Genomic DNA, 19,631 nt, shown 5'->3' on the forward strand with positions numbered 1-19,631 from the left:
GTGCGGCTCAATTTCAACAGAGGGCGCCATTTGCCCACAATCCAAACGCGCACACGCAAAAAAGAAAAAAAAAACGCGCGTGCACGCACACATCTTTTCCAGCTAGCTGTAACCGGCTAGCCAGTCTGTTGTCGAGTTGACACCCTCTCCCTTACCTTGGCAGCAGTTAAGCTGCACAGTCGACATGGCAAGAAAATATCGCAGCAATTTCCTTAAAAAAGATGAAAAACTTCCAAGTCTTTTGGAATAAGTGAGTAGCATCGACAATAACAATTTATCTGCTCGGTAAAAAACCCAAAGTAGTAGTTGCATGTTTAGTTTTAGGCACATTAGTGACGCATAGAGATTGTTAGCGAGCTAGCTAAGGAGCTAAGCGCTAAGAGAGTGGAGAGAGTAACATTTGTTCATTAGCATGTTAGCCCTCTGTGCTCATTCCGACGACAAGAGCCGTTGAGTTATGTGCCCCTCAAAACAAGAGTAAAGCACAAACCTGGTCAGTTCTTAAGAACTTTATGGTATTGAGTTGTTGTCACTGTGTCTGGTGAATATAAAGACATTTTGGGACAGTTTTGTTGCTTTGAAGTTATGGGCGCTAGCGTTACATAATCTGACTTGTTGTCTCTTAGATCTCGTTTCCTTGAACAGCGCCTCCTCGAAGGATAATTAATATCATTAAAACTGTAACGTATGAACAACTGTGACTATATTCAGAGCAATAACTGTGTGACAGTCGGTTAGCGATAGGTTTCAGGTCGTTAAGTAACTGTTTGCTGATCAAACGACGTTTACCCATAGCTAAGCTAGGAAACTAGCCACCCATAGCTTCCGATGCTAAAACTAAGCTAACGTTACCTAGAGTTAGCTAGCTATAAAAGCGTCTCGTATCACTCGTAAGATTAGTGGGTGCATAACGAAACATCGAGATGGTCACAGCAAGGATAACAAACTGGGCAACAGCGCAATTGTTGGTACAATATTATCGAGCGCTATCCCCAGACTCTAGCTTTATATCAAGTTAGAGGGACTTGTGTGGTTAGCCTATCCTATACCCTTTGTCCATAGTCATAGCGATAACCAGCTCTTTTTTTTTTTTTTTTTTTTTTTAACTAGGCCACGCCGCAGTTGTTTTGGTCCATCTCAACCATTTGTTTCATTCGGACTTTACAAATATGTGTTGTGTCACCTCTGATTTGCCGTTACATTGTTTTGTTGGGCTTGAACAACGTAATTGACAGGAAGAGACATATTTTCAGTGCGGTTAGTTGTTCCACGGGAAACCTGCTTTATAACCACACTGCCTAGAATGCATTTCTCAGCTGCAAATGCACTCATGCACAGTGTAGCCATGTTTTATAGTGTACTTCTACAATGTTTTGATGAAAAACTAATAACATTATGACACGTTTTATAAAAAAAAAAAAACAACAACAACAACGAGAGTTTATGAATGCGGGAACAACTATAATTCCGTTTCTCTTTCTGCTTTACAGTATTCATCACGAGATGTGATCCACAATCCACAATGTGTGAGGACATTTAAGAACGATTGAGTTCGGAAGAAAAAAAAATTGATTCCAGTGGAATCTTTCATTATATATATATAAAATTATTATATATTTTCCGCTGTGTTTAAGCTCACATACATTTATACACACCCATCCCATCAACATATAACCATGCCAGTGCAAGCACCACAATGGACAGAGTTCCTGCTGTGCCCGATCTGCACACAGACATTTGAGGAAACTGTTCGCAGGCCCATCAGCTTAGGCTGTGGACATACAGTCTGCAAGATGTGCCTGAACAAGTTGCACCGAAAGGCCTGTCCCTTTGACCAGACAGCCATCAGCACAGACATCGAGCAGTTACCTGTCAACACAGCTTTGTTGCAGCTGGTGGGAGGCCAGGTAAGAAGTTTGTTTTTGCGTGTTTGTCATAAATTGCTAAACAAATATACAGAGATCTGACTTTATACCGTCTGTGCTGAGATTTTGTTGACGCTATCTTGTGGTTAAGAATACTAGCTCATGGGTATGTTTTTGTTTTTTTTGTTTGTTTGTTTTTTCAGTAGTGAAACATTTTTAGACACCAATCCTGGTTTTAAAGGATGACGTTTTCTGTAATTACTTTGGATTGTATTCGTGTCACACATGGGTTACTACATGGTGTACATACTTTTGGGATTTCTTTCTGAGTCACCCTGCAGTCATTGAGCAATGACTTGAATTATGCTGCTTTACTGAGTGCTAGCGCATTCACTAAAGCCGTATTTCTCAGAGGGAGTGTTATACCAACAGGGTGAGGCACAGCTAATGGTGTCTGGCTTTGTTGGCCAGGTTTCTAAGTTAAGACTGCAATAATGGATAACGTCACTGCATCACTTGTAATGCTGAGATGTATCTTCTCTAGTCATCATGACTGGTATAGCGTGTCCCTTAAGCACATCTTGGTGGTTGTATTGCACATTTGTGCCAATAGGTAGGGCTTCCTTAAACGTTCCCTATATATATATATATATATATATATACATATTATGTGTGTGTATATGTAATGTAAAATTTGCTTGGTGGAAAAATATAACTAACCCTACCACACGTGGTGTGCCACACACATGTATTTGGGCAGACTGAGTGATAATAATGGTGGCAGACATTATTAAGTAGCACTCAGCTTTGTTATGACCTTTCTCAGAATTGGCCTTAATGTGCTGACGTTAGCCTTTGTGAGCTTTGCTTGTGGAAGATTGCAGCAACAGATTTTGCTAACATTAACGAGAGCATCTCAGCATATTAATATTTCAATACATGCTGTTAGTATATAGTTAAGTGAAACTCTGTGGACAAATGAAAATGCCTGGTCTGGGGGTCTTTGACAATCTTCAGCTGATTACTTAAACATTCTAATACCAGTGATTAGTGAGAATCCACATAATTTGAAATTAAATGTAATATATTTTAAGTAGGGATTATTTTAATTGTTGTACAAAATGAGTTGTAACGCGTTAAATTGGCCCTCAGTCCAAATTGTTTCTTATCGTAAGAATAACCATACACAAAAATGTTGCAAAAAATGACTACCGGTACTTAAGCCACCAACATACACATCAATTTTTTTAATTAATTAATTTTTTAAATATGCTTGACAGCTCACTGTCATTTATTTTTCCAAAGTTATGATTTGTTTCAGTAAGTAATGTTTGCTTTTGATACTTATTAGATGTTGGAAATTCAGGCTAGTTTAATGTATTTCATTATGCAACTTCACATTATCAGTAAGAATACATAGTTCACTTTGTCTTCCAATACACATAAAGAGGCATTTACAATTAATTTGTGCATTCAGCTTTGTTGAGCTTTTTAGCTGCTACATTACACAGTGAAATGAAAGTGATGGTGATGGCGGTTCCACTAACTCTGCTACAGCTTTGTTGGGACAAAATTGTACTGAAACCTATTCATCTGTTGCTACTGATTTTCTAAATTCCTCCCTTGCATTCTGCTTCAGGTTCCCAAGGCTCAGCCAGTTGCTTTGATAACAAGTCCAGAGGACTCACAACATTATGAGGAGGCCAGGCAGTGTGTGGAGGAGCTGGCCCTCTACCTTAAACCCCTCAGCAACACCCGAGGTACTGGACCTTGCTGGAACTATTTAGCTCTGTGGTTTGCTCTTTCTTTTGTTTAAGTGAACAGACCTGGGACCTTTCAAATATGGAGGTTGATTTTCGGTATGAAAGACCACTTAACAATTTTCTTGTTCTCAGAGGGTGGATAGATTGGGAGGTAACTGTTAATGGGTGTAGACTTCCCTTTCAAAAAATAGCATAAGAGTGTTTGCTTTCTTTGTGTTAATCTCATGCTGGATACCAAAAACTGTCTGGCAAACAAAAACTATATAGGCACTGACAGTTTGAACAGCACCAGCATATATCATAGCTCATGAAGCTGGAGGTGTCTTTGAGTGAGAATGCTCTTAATAAGACATAACTAGATTGTCGAAGTCACCCTATATATAAAAACAGCTAAATACAGTCCTACTGTGTATCATAACTGATTTAGTGCAAGTGTCATTTGTATACCTCTTGATTTTTCATTCAAAAGTGTAATACATTTTAATATTGTATAGTATTCTGTAGAGGTGGGAATCACCATACATCCCACGATACGATATTATCACAATACTTAACTCACGATACAATATTATTGCAATTTTTTAAAATATTTTGCGATATTCAGATTCTGTACATAAAGGTTAACTTTATCAATATTCATTTTATCTAATATCAAAGTCTCGCACTCAGTCTTTCTCTCATTTCAGTCAGTTTTATTGTTGACAAAGTGAACGGTTTGTATTACAGTCTAGTCCAACTTAACTGAATGCAACCATCTGGTACAATTATAGCTATTCTGAACTATGAAATTTATGAAAACTATGCAGCCCATTCAGCAACTGAAGAATTTGAAAGTAAATTAAAACAAAATATAATTTTACATTAAATAAAAAAGTTTTAAACTTAATTAAAATAAAACATGTCTTAAATTAAAATAAGTAAACTGACATGTTTATTGCTGCCAAAAAAGGTTAAACACATTTGGACAGTGAAGGAATGTCAGGATTCTTGCTCACAAAAAGGAGCTGATCAACATGCTCTGAAGTCAGGGCATGTTCCAGTCCACAAAAACTTTTTTTGTAACAAAATATCGATTTGTGCTGTCCCTGTATCGATACATTATTAGCAAACAAAATATCACGATACTACACAGTATCGATTTTTCCCCCACCCCTAGTATTCTGTATTTATATGTAATGCAATACATTGCAATTGTAAAGTCACAATGCCAAGAACGAGCAGACAGTATTACCTCAGGACCAAGATTACCTATACTAATGTTTTGTCCCTACTTTTGAAATGCCTTCAAAACCTTACCTGTCTTTTACGGCAGTAATTCTAGTTCTGTTAACATATTGCATTGAGGTTTGTTAACACTTTGGACAATAAGTGTTATCAAGTTTTATGCTTGATAAACAAAAGCAATAATCAAGCAACATTTCTGTACATGTATTTAGTAATGGTTGTATTACTGTAGTTTCTTGAGTACGATATTACTATACTAGATCACTATTTTTTTTAATATATATGTATATGGAAATATCTGAATTGCATTTAAGGTGCAAGGTTTAAGTAGCAAAACAGATTATAAGCTATTAAGTCTGAAAACAAATTACAGTATTTGCACTGCTTATTGAAATATTCAATATCAATATAATGAGTTGTATCTGCAAGTTGTTTCAGTGCAGAATATTGTGCATGATGCTGCCCTCAAGATTGTTGAGTCATAAATGTATTTAAGGAGCCTCAGTGCAACGGTAACAGATGGGACATCCTGATTTCTTGGGATGGAGCAGAAATGTTCATTTAGCGTCTTGTTTGGATGTACATTGGATCAAAATTCTTGAAAAAAGGAAGAAAAAAAATTTCTTCATTCCCACTAACAGTATTTGACTTAAGTTGCATGTAAATGCATCCAGTTTGTCAATGTGTGTCACTCTGATCTTTGCTGCAGAGTGGTGCATGTTTGATGGATGAAACAAGAATGAACTAATTTCTGAGTTTTTAATGTAGTTTTTCTTTATGGTTACATTAATATACTTTGTCCAGACTGTTAGGATAGCCAAACCTTGTTTTCTGGTGACCTCAAAGAGCATTGCCTTTTCAACAATGGCTGCTGGCGTCTGATAATTTAAACATTGATACTGGTACTGAACTAAAGTATCTTAGCAGTACATCTTTTATTGCATTCTTTTTTTCCTCTCCTTGCCAGGTGTAGGGCTGAGCAGCACCGCTCAGAGCATGCTGAGTCGACCCATGCAGAGGAAACTGGTTACTCTGGTCCACTGCCAGCTGGTGGAAGAAGAAGGCCGTGTTAGAGCCATGAGAGCGGCTCGCTCTCTGGGCGAGCGAACTGTTACTGAGCTCATCTTGCAGCACCAGAATCCACAGCAGCTCTCGTCCAACTTGTGGGCTGCTGTCCGTGCACGAGGATGCCAGTTTCTCGGCCCAGGTAGATAGTTTTTCTTTACCCACAAAGTGAAATTTCCCTGAAAACAGTCAATTTATTCTCAGTAAAGACTAATTTGGAATGTGATGACTACTGAGTGTTACTCATCGATTCTGTGTTTGTTTTTCCTTTCTCAGCCATGCAGGAAGAAGCCCTAAAGTTGGTCCTCCTTGCTCTTGAGGATGGCTCTGCTTTGTCAAGAAAGGTGCTGGTTCTATTTGTAGTCCAGAGGCTTGAGCCACGGTTCCCTCAGGCTTCCAAAACTAGCATAGGCCACGTTGTGCAGCTTCTCTACAGGGCCTCCTGTTTCAAGGTATTAATCTGGCTGAAAACCAGAAGAAATTTATTTTATTATTTTGATATTTTTTTATAAATGTTATTTAATATTTGTTTTGCTAAATATAGGTGCAACCCTTTCTGTGCAGAATTTTCTGTTGTATGTATGTAAGAATTTCTTTCAGAAAATAAAGGTAACTAGCTCATTTTGTGGCTTTCTACTAGGTTACCAAACGTGATGAAGATTCATCCCTAATGCAGCTGAAAGAGGAGTTTCGTACTTACGAGGCTCTGCGACGGGAGCACGACTCTCAAATTGTTCAGATTGCTATGGAGGGTGGATTGCGGATTGCTCCTGACCAGTGGTCTTCTCTTTTGTATGGGGATCAGTCTCACAAGTCACACATGCAGTCTATTATAGATAAGGTGTGTACTGGAAGTAAATCTATTTCAGTTTGTCGTTTTCACATACTGTACACATTTCAAAGAATCATTTAAAAAAAAAAAAGTATTAGCTCTGTTGGTCATAACATGTTCTTACATATGAAAGCTGAAGTACCAAAGCATTAACTATTTATTTTTATTTATTTTTTTGTTATGTGTATAGCTGCAGACCCCAGCATCTTTTGCTCAGAGTGTCCAGGAGCTGACAATTGCGCTGCAAAGGACTGGAGACCCAGCCAACCTCAACAGGCTGCGGCCCCATCTGGAACTTTTGGCCAACATTGATCCCAGTCCTGGTGAGAAACACACCCGCTATTGCGAGGACAAGTTGGTACATGCAGTGTCAGATGCAAATCCAAACTATGGCTCTTGTGTTTTCCCAACCCTCTCTCAGAAATCTTTGTTATTGGCCAAGTTTTGTTTTTTTCAGGAATCAAGTTAAAGTTCGGGTTACTTGAGTGATTTATTTATTTATTTATTTATTACACATAAGTAGCTTAATTCTGGAGTCATAAGTCACCCATCCTCACATGCACACTCTCAACAGACAACAAATAAGCATAGTGCAAAATACTGAAAACATGCCACAGTGTGTCTTGGCTGATATGTTTCTACATGGATCAAAGTTATTTGCCCTTCCCTTTACTTATCCATATTTTTTTCTTCCCATAATTCTAGTAGAATTGATTTCATCATTCATGTCTGGGAATCTTGCCACTGAACTGTTCTGTCATTTCTTGAATGTCATTAATTCTTTGCATATTTAGGTAAAACCTGACAGTAAACTTTGACAGTGATATACCTCCTTTTATATTGAGAATGTGCTTTCTGCACCAAGAAGTCAGTTGTATATTTTATTCCTTTTTGAACTACTTGGCTTTTGGTATCGCTGAGGTCACCATGCATTCCTTTTTTTGAAGCAAATAACACAATAGTAAAGTTTGTCACTGGTTATGTCTTTCTCATAGGTCTGTATTATCTATTCGGCCAGAAAGTTGCCTCTTTTTGTATATAATAAGACTTTATTCTATTGTGGAAAGCTCCACTGAACAGTTACCAAATGCATATTCAGCCCTTGGAATCAGCTACTGCAGGCTATCGCAAAGCTTGGTCATAAAGCTGGTTATTAAGCAATTGTCCAGTTACTGTTGAGCCTGTAAAAACGGAGCAACCCTGTTAAAAAAAAATCAAATGTTGTAATAAATTGTCCTGAATTGACCTTGAATTCAAGCTGAAAGTCTACACCTCAGTAACCAAATTCCTAAAACTATGCTAACGACCAAATACTCCCATCAGTATGTTGGATTTGTCCTGTGTAGTGTGACTTCTACTATGTGGCTCAAAGCACACATCTGTCTCAGCTGATAGAGAACAGCCAATTTAAAATGTATTAATCCTTTTTTCCTGTATTATTTATTGTTTGTCTAGATGCTCCTCCTCCTACATGGGAGCAACTTGAGAAGGGGTTGGTAGCAGTGAAAACAGTGGTACATGGCCTGGTGGACTTTATCCAGAACCACAGCAAGAAAGGAGCCGATCCTCAACAGGTTAGTGTTTCTATTAAACTGCAAATAATGCTTGGAAAAAACAAAGCCAGGCTTTTAAACGGTCTAATAATGTTTCAAAGGCTTGTAGGAGATTTAGTCATGGTGGTCCAAGACATTGTTATGACACTTGATTTTTGAATTTTCCGTAATTTGTAGCAAACCCAAATTTTTCAGGATTGTAAATACAGATTTTTTAAATAAATAACTATATGAATAAATAAAAATGATTTTTGTAACGTTTCATCTTGTTGGATATAACATTTGTTTGCATCTGTTATTCGATGCAATTTTCGTAAATGGAGTTTTTACTTTTTGATCATATGCAAAAAAATCTTTTTTTAAGCCTCCTCAGCACAGCAAATACAAGACTTACATGTGCCGTGACATGAAGCAGAAGGGAGGCTGTCCTCGTGGAGCCAGCTGCACCTTTGCACACTCTCAGGAAGAACTAGAGAAGTGAGTCTTAACAACAACTTGTCAACGTAGTGTGTGTGTGTGTGAGAGAGTGCGAGAGAGAGAGGGGGGTTTTTTTGTGTGTGTGTGTGTGTGTGTGTGTGTGTGTGTGTGTGTGTGTGGGGGGGGGGGGGGGGGGGGGGGAAGCTAGTTTCTGTTCCTCAATTCAGTCACTATTACCACAGTGGTTTTTATACACTCTCAATTTTTCAGAAATATATGTGTATGTTGTTGTTTTTTTTAATATCTAAAAAGAATATGATATCATAATTTTTATTATATTTTATAATACCTACCTATTTACTTATTTATTTACCTATTTTAAGGTATCGTAAGATGAACAAGCGTCTGGCAGCTCGCCTCCCTGGCTCAGGAGGACTCTTGTCAGATGATCCTCTCGATGTAGCAGTGACCCGAAAGCCTTCACCCTTGGCCAATGGGACTGGTGGATCCTCTTTGCCCACGCTTATTGCTCGTGGCACCGACCCAGTCTCATATGAACTGCCGCGTAAATCTGTTAAGATGGACGGAGGGAGTCCCAGTGCCCCAGGATCACCTCCTGATGTGTGAGTATAGTATGCAGAAGCCAGAGAGTTAGCATCTTCATCAAAGCCACGGGTTTTCTTATCCCTAGGTCACAGAATGAGGTTATTCAGTGAAATTATTTGCTCTGTTAAACAGAACAACACAAGATACATCAGATGTTGGAAAAATATTTAACAATGTGGGTTTATTCTTGTAGCCTGGACACTGTGCCCAAACATGGCATGACTCTGCCACCTCATGCCCTAGCCCACCCCAGGATTTCAGCAGATAACCTGTCAGTGGTTCCCAGAGGATCACCAGTGTACCCCCAGCAACAGCTCGCTGAGATGTACGGTGACACTCGTCCACCACCTTCTGCCTCTCAGTATGAGCCCCAACCATATTCTGCAGGTAGGCATAATGTATGCGTATGACTGAAATTGTAGCATTATTTTTATTATTATTATTTTAATTTATACTTAGAAGTAAATTGGAAGATTTTTTTTTTTTTTTTAAATACTGTGACATTTTGTTTTCCAGGTTACCCCTACCAGCAGCCACCACAGTATGTTCCAAGAGATTACATCCGTAACCCTCCTCCGCATAGTGAGTCAGGACCCCCTTACCCGGATCCTTACCCTGGTTATGGCCCTCCAGAACGAACCTACCCGGCCCCTCACTCTGGTCAACAATTCTCCTACCCTCATCCTTCACACTATGACAGAGGTCGCCATATGTCCTACAGTGGTCCGCCACCTCCCCCTCAGCCTTACCCATCTCAAAGGGAAGGCTTGGTCAGAATGAGTCCAGCACCTCTAGATGTGCCCCCACCATCAACAGGGCATTCCAACTCTGTTTACCACCCAGAGCCCAGTAGCCGGGATAGATATGCAGCAGATGGCTACTATCCACCAGGTGCTCAACCTATGAATATGAGGACCTATGTGAGGGTGAGTATGTTTTTAGATATGCTTTGTGCTCATTTCTCTTGGTGTGGATATGGGGGAGGGGGGGAGAGAAAACTGTCAGCAGTTCAGCAGTCATTATTTGTGTGTGCATCTCATAGGGGCCATCATGTGGTGGTCCTCAAGCCAGCCTGGACTATCTGCATCGACGCCGGCAGGAGCTGTTATCCCAGCTGGAGGAAAGGAAGGTCATTTCGCCTCCACCTTTTGCTGCTTCACCCACTCTTACACATCCCTTCCCCAACGACTACCCTCCTGATGTTAGTACCCAGGAGATTTAATATACATCTGCTGTTTATGTCAGCCATTGTAATATTTAGCCTCTTATTTCAGGCTTAAAAGCCTAAAATAATCCTGAATGTAGTTGGTGAAGTAAAGCTTGAGTTAACTGTGAATATGGGTAAGTTTTAATAACTGCATGTGTTGTGTCTGCAGTATGACGAGGATAACTCCAAAGCAATTCCAAAATGCAGACTAGCCAACTATACGGGGCAATACTCTCCCTGGTCTTGTGAAACTATTGGCTCATACATTGGCACAAAAGATCCCAAACCCAAAGATGTTATGGTTCCTCCTCCTGTGGAGATGATGGTAAGCCTCAAGTGACAAACGAACTTTGTGCTGATTTCTTCGGTTTTTCATATAATAATAACCTTTCCTCTCTTTATCCTTTTCTCTCCTTTTATCAGAATGTGGATGCTAAAGGCCTGAGAGAACCGTCGTTGGAGGCCCCTCGGAAGGGCACAGAAGTAAAGGATGATGACCCCATTATTCCATTTGGTACCCTGCCCACTGTGTCGCGCTTTGGGGCCATCTCTCGCACCTCAAAGACAGGCTATCAGACCACTGGACCTGTACAGGCCATGGCCTCCACTCCCCAGAACCCAAATTCTAAACACATGGCCATGCCAGGTAAGAGCCCACATGGACCGCAGTCTTATTGCTTTACTGACACTGGTAATTAAATGCAGCATATTGTTTCTATTGCTTTGTCTAGAGCAATACACACACAAGAAGAAGAAAAAGAACTTAGCTCTTTAATTCAGTGACTCATTGAACCTCCTTGTGCAACAGCTTTTAGCAGCTACAGCATTTCCTGTAGGCCATTCCATAGCGCAAATTATCTTTGTTGAATTACTTGTGTGCTTTTGGTCACCAGGCGCTTAGACAGCAAAGAAACGCCAAACTATCAATACTCCCTCCTAGAGCAGGGCGATTTGACTAAAAATATTTATCATGATATACATTTGAAAATTTGCGATAACGATATAACTGACGATATAATTGACACTAGACAAAATACTTTACAACTCTTCAAATTTATTAGTGCATTTCCAGTGGAAATTGGCTGACAAATCCTCAGCATAACCATGTATAATATCCACAAAACTTAAAAAGAGGTTATACACACACAATACCATATTATGTTGAAGCACCGTACATATCACTCGGCGAGGCTCCAGCCTACGGTAGCCGTAATGCTCCGACAATCCATCAAGCAGTGCGGCTTCGTAGCTTAGCAAAGTCGTACTGAAACATTTGACAGATTTTTGAGCGCTGTGTACCACATAAAATCGTTTCGCTGCCATGTCCGTATGTAAACAAAGGCACTGCGCATGCGCGTTTTACCCATATTCTATTGCGATATTTCATTTTCCTATCGTTGCCCAACATTACACCGGTATTACCATGAACGGTATGATATAGCCCAGCCCTACTCCCTCCACCATGCATCATATGGAAATACACTAATTTTTGAGGGTGGTGTAGCTTAGTATCTATTCGTAGAACGTTTTATCAGAAGTGGCACATCCTGTTTTTTGGTTTTTTTGCTTTTTTTAAGGCAGTAGGATCTTTCCATTTCTACATTTAATCACTTTTTTCTTTTCTTTTTTCTTTTCTTTTTTTAAATCAAGTTCTAGATATTTCTGCAAGTCATTTTGCTGCATTTTGGGTACTTTTTCACTACTTTCAAGATTGCTCATTGTGCTCTTGGTGTGAGGTTTTTTTGTGTGTTTTTTTTGCAGGACACCCACTCATATGAAGAGTAGAAACAGTCCTGAATTCTTCTTCCGTTTGTAGAAAACATGCCTGTTGCAAACTGAACAGCATTTTATTTAGAAACACTTCTGTAGCCCTTCTGTAGTAATTCTTATAAAGTGCTTTGAAAGCTGTCATGCTCACGTCACAATGCACATCAAGCAATTGTTTTTAAGAAGAGCGGCCTTGTCAGATCAGCTCCGGCTATATTTATAGGAAGCATCACCTGTACAAGCATACTTCTAATCTGATTTTGTCAATTGTGATACACAAAGTAGTTTTTGAAGAAGGTTTATTCATTTATTTTTGTCCCCCCACACACAGGATTATAAGATAAGACAACTTTTATTAGTCCCAGAGATGGGAAATTCACATTGTTGGAGCTGCAAACAAGTGTAGTATTCAACACACGGGAATACTCAGAGCATAGTCATTTCACATAATTGTAGTGTTTCATAATTGCAATTGTTAAGAACATAGTTCTGTTATACAATTTACCATTTTCCCTTCAGCAGAATACACATATGGAAGCCATGGAGGATGGGGTGGAACTTCATACCCCACCCACCAGAATGCCTCCTCCTCTCAGGGACATTTTAGTGAGCGGTAAGTCCTATATTTGTTTAATCTGTTTGTTATTCTTGTGGTTGTGTTTTGTTTTTTTGTTTTTTTATATATAGTCAGTAGATCATCATGTGAATTGTGTATTTGCCAAATATCAGAAATGCCTTTGTTAAAGATTGTGAAGCAGTTATTTTTTTGCTGTTGTAGTCTACCCATGGCAGCCTCAGACAGAGAGCAGTTAAAGATTGAGCTACAGCAGGTGAACCAGCAGATCAGCCAACAGACACAGATGCACAGCATGGAGGTTTGTACAATCTGTTACTAAGGAGTATCTATAAATGTCTAGAAAGACCCATATTGTTTTGATCAATTTTTACACCACAAGAGGTGTGAGGTGCTCAATATTATTGATTTCTTGATTACCTGTTTATGGCTCGACTCTCCTTTTTAGATTAAAAATTGATGTGGCGAGAAATACAAACTGTTTACCTGGTGTCTAGTTACTATCAACATATATTCAACACTGAAATATGTGTAATGAATAAAATGAATGTCCCATTTTAAACCATTGTTTTCCTGACTATTGCTAAAGACTTCCAGATTGCACATTCACCCTCCTACTCCTTACTTCCTGTCTTTCTGCTACAGGCTGCCAGTAATTCTTTACTCCTGCAGAGGGAGGCCAGTGCATTGGCTACTCACCCTGGCCAGGGCCAGGCAGCAGTAGCCTCACAACAGCAACAACCCAAGTGGCCATCAGGGGGAGCAAGTGCAACAGCTGTCTCCAGTGAACAGCTTAGCCTGGAGCTTCACCAGGTTGAGAAAGAGATCGGCAAAAGGACCCGTGAGATGGCTATGGTAGGAGTGGTGGCGAGTTGTTGAACACTAACGAGGGATGTAACAGTTTAACCATGGATTTTGAGAGAATTTGGGATTAGTGTGGATGTGGTTAAAACGTCTTGATGGGTGGGTTTTTGGCAAATTGACATCTAGATCTTTATGAGCTGTGTGTGATGAAATATTTTATTGGGGGTTATATCCATTTCCAAACCAGGAAAACCAGGTGGTCCATGATGTTCAGCAGTACAAGATGAAACCTGCTGAGAATGGACAGCCAGAGCATAAGACTCCACTGGAAGAAATCTCCTTGGCGCTTGCGTGAGTATGAACATGCTTAAATATACTGCGTCCCCCTGAATATGAATATTTTATATTATTTCCATTCATGTCTTGTTCTGCTTTGTCTGTTTTCTCTTTTCTTCATACAGTGAGGTGTCAAATGGCTCCAGCGGTCTGCCGGAAAGTGCAGTGGGCGGGTCCATGCTGTCACTGACGAATAAAGCATCTGCATTGAGCTTATGTTCAGATCCAGGTGTCACTGGTTCAGAGATGCAGAAGAATGGTGTTGTCCATTCCTGCTCTTAGGAAGTACACATTTACACACATTCAAAAGCATGCACAGGCACACATACACCCATTCTATTTAGAAGATGAGCAGTATCTGCCGTGATGAATTTTCTTTCTTTTTGTTCTGTGAATGAGCTTTTTTTTTTTTTTATGACTTTCCTTGCCTGGAAACCAGGGCATATGATAACATTTCTTGTGTGTGTTTTTTTTTTTTTGTTTTTTTGTTTTTTTGTACTGGGTTTAGATTAACAAGGCTCACAGTAGATTCAGGAAGAGAAAATGGTGGTGACGTTGACAGTGTCATTACAACTTTATTTAAAAAGTATATGCATATTCAACCTCAACGGTAAAATTATAGCAGAGTATTTGATCCTCCTGAAGAAAGAATGTTGGGTTAGTTGAACGGTTAGGTAAATAGGAGCACCTTGTAACATCGCATACACTCTGAATAAATTCTGTACGATCTGGTTTATGATTGACGATGGCAGAAATGTCACTCTTGGTACTCACCCCCCAAAATCGTAAGAAAAAAACAAAAAAAAGAGGTTGCCCAGATCTGGATGTCTGAGAAGGGAAAAGCACTTCAATATTCCACCTGGATTCAGCTAAAATGGGCATGCAGGGTGTTTTTAAAAATGCAGTGTTACACCACATGCACTTCCGCACCTGCCATGAGAAGTATGACTTTTATTTTTGCATTTTATGAACACGTGTCTGTTTCATATTTGAAAGCAGTTTATAATATATTTAATTGGAGCATTCTGTTTTAAAGATTGCATTAAGTCTTTGATAATGAGCTTTCCGTGTTTTCTATAAGGGAACCTACTAAGTGCTTCTCTTGATTAATTTTTATTTTTTGTTTTTTATGTGACCCTGATGTGATTTGGTTGCCTTTCACCAATGCTCCTGACTGTCTGCTGCATTCAGTTCAGTCAAAATTGTTGTGAGCTTGTGCATGCAGGTTACCAGACGGAGATGGTGCACTTTTTTGTATCAGGAGTCACTTGAATGACTGTGAAGTTGACCTTAAAACATCAAGGCAAATAAGGGATTTCCCTCCTCAGAGATTCTCATCTGGCCACACAAAAGGCCTCCCCATTGGGATATCTTGTCATTTGTTCTCCTAACTTCTATGAAGTTGCCTTCCCTTGTGTATGTTTTGTTAAAATTTGTCTTACTTTTTTCTTGCTTTACATTGTTACGATTTTGGGCGATGATGCTTACCCTGTGAAGGTTTTATCCAGCTTAGTTGAAGACACACTCTCCTCTCCGTCATGAAATGGCTATAATTGGCAGTGAGTCCAGAAAGGTTGCTGTTGTAGCGTTCTTGGCTGCATTAGTACATTTGAAATCATGTTTACAGCTGAAGAAAGCAGTGTTATTTACTGAGGAGTGGCTGGAAACCTTCAGGAACGGCTGTGCTTCGATCAGATTAATAAATTCATTCACCTCGCATTGAGTGTATTTGAGTGTCTTTGCTGACTGGTGCAATATACAGCTCACTTCGTCACATTTTTTTTTTTTTTTTTGTTCACAACCTGCTGTCATCATCACCATCATTAGAACCATTATTGCTCTTTCTCCATCATATAAATTGTTTACTGCTGATGCTCAATAGAGAGCTCGTTGCCTTTTTGTAAACAGTTAGCATGATTGGCAAAAGTTTTACTGCTCTGCTGACAACGGGTGAGTTCTTGTTCTTGAACGGTTAAAGCATGGAGGAGACTCTGTGGGTCGAGTTGTTTTAGTTTAACATAAAACCTTTTCTTTCACATGAGGAATGCTGAGAAACTGGCACATTGTTGACACCGGATGAGTCAACTATTTTAAGGCACAAATGTTTTTGTGCTGTGCAACATCCTCATCTGGGCTGTTCAATGGGTATCTTTTCCAGTTTGTCAGCACCACGACAGCAAAAGTTGTGGATTTTCTTTCTTTCTTTTTTTTTTTTAAAAGTTTTCCAACCACACTTAAAGCCTCTGGCTGCTCCTTGCTACATTTATTGTTTAGGTACACAGCTCACTTATACATATGAGTATGTATCCATACATTAATATACTAAAGCACTATTAACGTGCCACCTCTTATCCTACTCGCTCAGCATTTATATTAAATGATCTCTACTTAGAATCAGCAAAATGTTTTTGTTTTTTGTTTTTTTAAAATTTGTTTTCGGTCCACTGGTTGCCAACACAGACTTTATCCTTTCCCAGACGAAGGACTTCTGTGTGAATTGATGTGTGTTCACTTAAATCTTTTGTGTTCAAACAAAGATTAGACTATGCTTCCGAAGAAGACAAAATTCATAACTTTTGGAAAATTTATGGAAATGTTTTGTGTGTGTGCTAGATTGTATTGTAGATGTATCCTGGATAAGTTGTTTATTGTTGTTCTCCCCCTTCATTGTGCTGTACCGAGTGATAGAGTTGAGGTGTTAGGAAAGTTTTGGGGTTTAGCCCACCATTGCCCCCAAGAGAATTAGCAAGAAGTCTTTGATGAAAGGTTAGCCTCAAGTCTTCATCTAGCGCGCTCTTTTTTTCTTTTTCTTTTTTTTAGGAGTTAATTAACACTGAATTGGCATGATGGACTCAGACCTTGGTCCCACCACCCAAAAAATGCAATGATACAATAATCTAAATCTGTCAAGATTTGATTAGCTTTTTTGTTTGTTTGTTTTTAAAGAATGTTGACTTGGCTTTTTGTAGATTTTCTTTTTTTTCTTGGCATTAGTTGAGTGAATTTATTGACATGCAAGTCTTAGTCAACACCTGACCTGATGTGTGCAGCTTTATGAGCACTTGGTGACATTCACATTTTGTTTTTGTGTCTGTCTGTGTGTGTGTGTGTGTGTGTGTGTGTGTGTGTGTGTGTGTGTGTGTGTGTGTGTGTGTGTGTGTTTTCTAATTTTTATTTGGGGGTTTTTTGGCGGGGGGGGGGAGTTTTTTGTTTTTGTTTGTTTGTTTGTTTTTTACAACTATTCGCAAGAAATAGGGCCATCAGCTTAATTTAAAAAAAAAAACAACAACAACAGGGAACTGAGTTAATCGGTAATTGGCTAAAGATTTAATGGTGTTAATTCAGTATTTTGTTTCTAACAGAAGTTGATGAAATTTCCCACAGTGCTGATCCTGCCAAACGGGTCACTGCAGGTCTGAATGAGCCGAAATGACTTTAGCTTTGCAAAAACTGGCATACCGTGATATATGGGGTGTTTTATACAGCGAATAGCAAAGACGTTAATTTCAATATTCGGTGTGTTTTTTGTTTCTGAGTGGAACCGCTGCCTATACCCCATATTTGCATAACCAGTTAAACCCCTCCTCTACCACCCTTGACCACTGAACTCTGTTACTGCTGTTTGAGGCTCACATTTTATTCCCGGACTTTCTGGGGAAATTCGCAAATGGCTTTTTTATATAATTACTCCCGTGTAAAATATCTCTTAAATTAAGGTACAGGTTTGATTTCAGCAAGAAAAATTTTTTTTATATGTATATTATACTCCATTAAGGAATGTCTAGAATTATCTTCCTCCAATGTGGATGTAGCCATTATTACGCCATTTTATGACTTTGTAAGAGAATTCACTGTGTGAAAATTGGTTTGCATTTTTGTATAATACAATCTGCTTTTTTTTTTTCTTTTCTTTTTTTGATATGAGAGGGAGGTCAAACTGGAAGTTTGAAGAGGAAAACAAGAACCTGTGAAATTGAGAAAACAAAATGTAACTTATGTACAACAGTGATTCTAAGCTGAGGGAGAAAGAATAAATGATATTGCTAACTCAATGATTTTGTCATTGTTTTATTTTGTGAAATGGTTCAGTATTTTTCAAGATGTGAATGCTGGGAGTGGACTCATAGGTGTGGTCTTCAGCACAGATTCCTCGTGGTAGCCATGTCTGTTCAACCTGTATACTGTGGTCTTGAGCAGTGTTTTCTGAAGATCTTTGAGATTTGTTCTTTGGAAGTTGTCTGCTTCTTTTTTCCCCATATCATTTTCAGTCCAGTCCTTGTATGTGATCTTTGTACCTGAAAGGAATTGTTTTGTTTTTGGGGGGGGGGGGGTGAGCCACACTGAGGCCACATCATCATTCAAGCATTGAAAACGTGCCTGCTTCAAGAGATGAAACTGTGTTGTGACTACATGTAAGCCAACCTGGCAGAGAACCAATTTTAAACATTTAGGCTCTTTGTTGCCAGCCGCCTGGTAGAAAAACACATTTTGTTTTCTTTCCTTTGGCATTTTTTTGTAGATTAAACTAAAGGTAACAGTATGACAAACATAAAATAGTATTTTTGGATTAGCAACATGACTCCCAAAGAACTGTTAGTTGAAAGCTTGGGTTCTTTTTGCATGGTGTGCAGTGTGTCCTTAAGAAATTTGAGGATACTGGACATGTGAAGCACAAAAGAAGATCATTAACATCATGTCTTTTAAAAAGACAGACCTGAGAGATATCTGGCCTTAATGTTAATTAAAGCTTCATCAAAAATGGTCTCAGTAGGAAGGGACACGGGGAGAAAAGACTGAGGTATGCCAAATTACACAAGAACTAGACTGAAAATCAGTGGTGACAGGTCTTGAGTCATTAATCCAAATTTGAAATATTTGGTTTAAATACTCATGTACAGATGATGTCAGAAGAGAGGTGCAACACTGTATGTGTATACCCATCTGTAAAACACAGTGGAGGCTCTGTGATGCCTGGGTCTTCATTTCAGCCATGTCAAAATTGATGGAATTATGAGTACAGATAAATGCTGTCAGATTTTGATCCACAGTGCAACACCATTTGGAAAGCATCTGATTGGCAGCAGCTTCGGGTTTGTTTGTTTTTTTTAAATATCACAATGATACCAAACACACTTATCAATCATGGGTTGGACTGAACTTCAACATTAGTGATGTAGTGTGAGATCACTTTGACAGAAAATGGACAAAAAGTAGCCAACATCCAAAGAAGAGCTTTGAATGTCCTGAATTTAATTTAATTCTGTTCAGTTTATTTATATAGCACCAACAGACTGGGATAGCTCAGTGGGTAGAGTGGTCGGGGGTTCAAATTCACTGAACGACAACCCTGAGGTACCCCTGAGCAAGGTACCGTCCCTATATCCTTCCTGGGCGCTAGATTGGTGGCTGCCCACTGCTTCACTGAGTAAATGGGTTAAATGTAGAGAGGAATTTCCCCACAGAAATCAATAAAGCATACATTATTATTATTATTATAAACACACAGCAACAGTTGCTTCATTGTGTTTTGTATGGTATATAAGACTACACAGAAAACAGGAGAACAAAAAAAAACAAAAAACAGATGACCTATGAGCAGGGACCTTGGTGACAGTGGG

General features: G+C 39.1%; 1 protein-coding gene across 2 annotated transcripts; it reads left to right on the plus strand.

The window, feature by feature from the left end:
- The first annotated feature begins 90 nt into the window (after window positions 1-90).
- On the plus strand, window positions 91-18,065 carry rc3h1b (ring finger and CCCH-type domains 1b). Of its 2 annotated transcripts, none has more exons than XM_012916738.4 (20): window positions 91-250; window positions 1,491-1,907; window positions 3,505-3,625; window positions 5,820-6,059; window positions 6,194-6,369; window positions 6,558-6,758; window positions 6,940-7,072; window positions 8,205-8,323; window positions 8,667-8,779; window positions 9,103-9,342; window positions 9,519-9,712; window positions 9,842-10,251; window positions 10,368-10,526; window positions 10,702-10,857; window positions 10,956-11,178; window positions 12,819-12,912; window positions 13,078-13,174; window positions 13,519-13,728; window positions 13,925-14,028; window positions 14,139-18,065. In XM_012916738.4, the coding sequence occupies exons 2-20, from the start codon at window positions 1,677-1,679 to the stop codon at window positions 14,293-14,295; spliced, it is 3,378 nt and encodes a 1,125-aa protein (XP_012772192.3). In that variant the 5' UTR covers window positions 91-250; window positions 1,491-1,676; the 3' UTR covers window positions 14,296-18,065. The 2 variants fall into 2 exon arrangements, with proteins under 2 accessions (XP_012772192.3, XP_012772193.3); XM_012916739.4 differs by having other exon boundaries at window positions 12,822-12,912.
- The last annotated feature ends 1,566 nt before the right edge of the window (window positions 18,066-19,631 follow it).

This window comes from Maylandia zebra, linkage group LG18 (genome assembly GCF_041146795.1).
Source record: "Maylandia zebra isolate NMK-2024a linkage group LG18, Mzebra_GT3a, whole genome shotgun sequence".
NCBI lineage: Eukaryota > Metazoa > Chordata > Actinopteri > Cichliformes > Cichlidae > Maylandia > Maylandia zebra.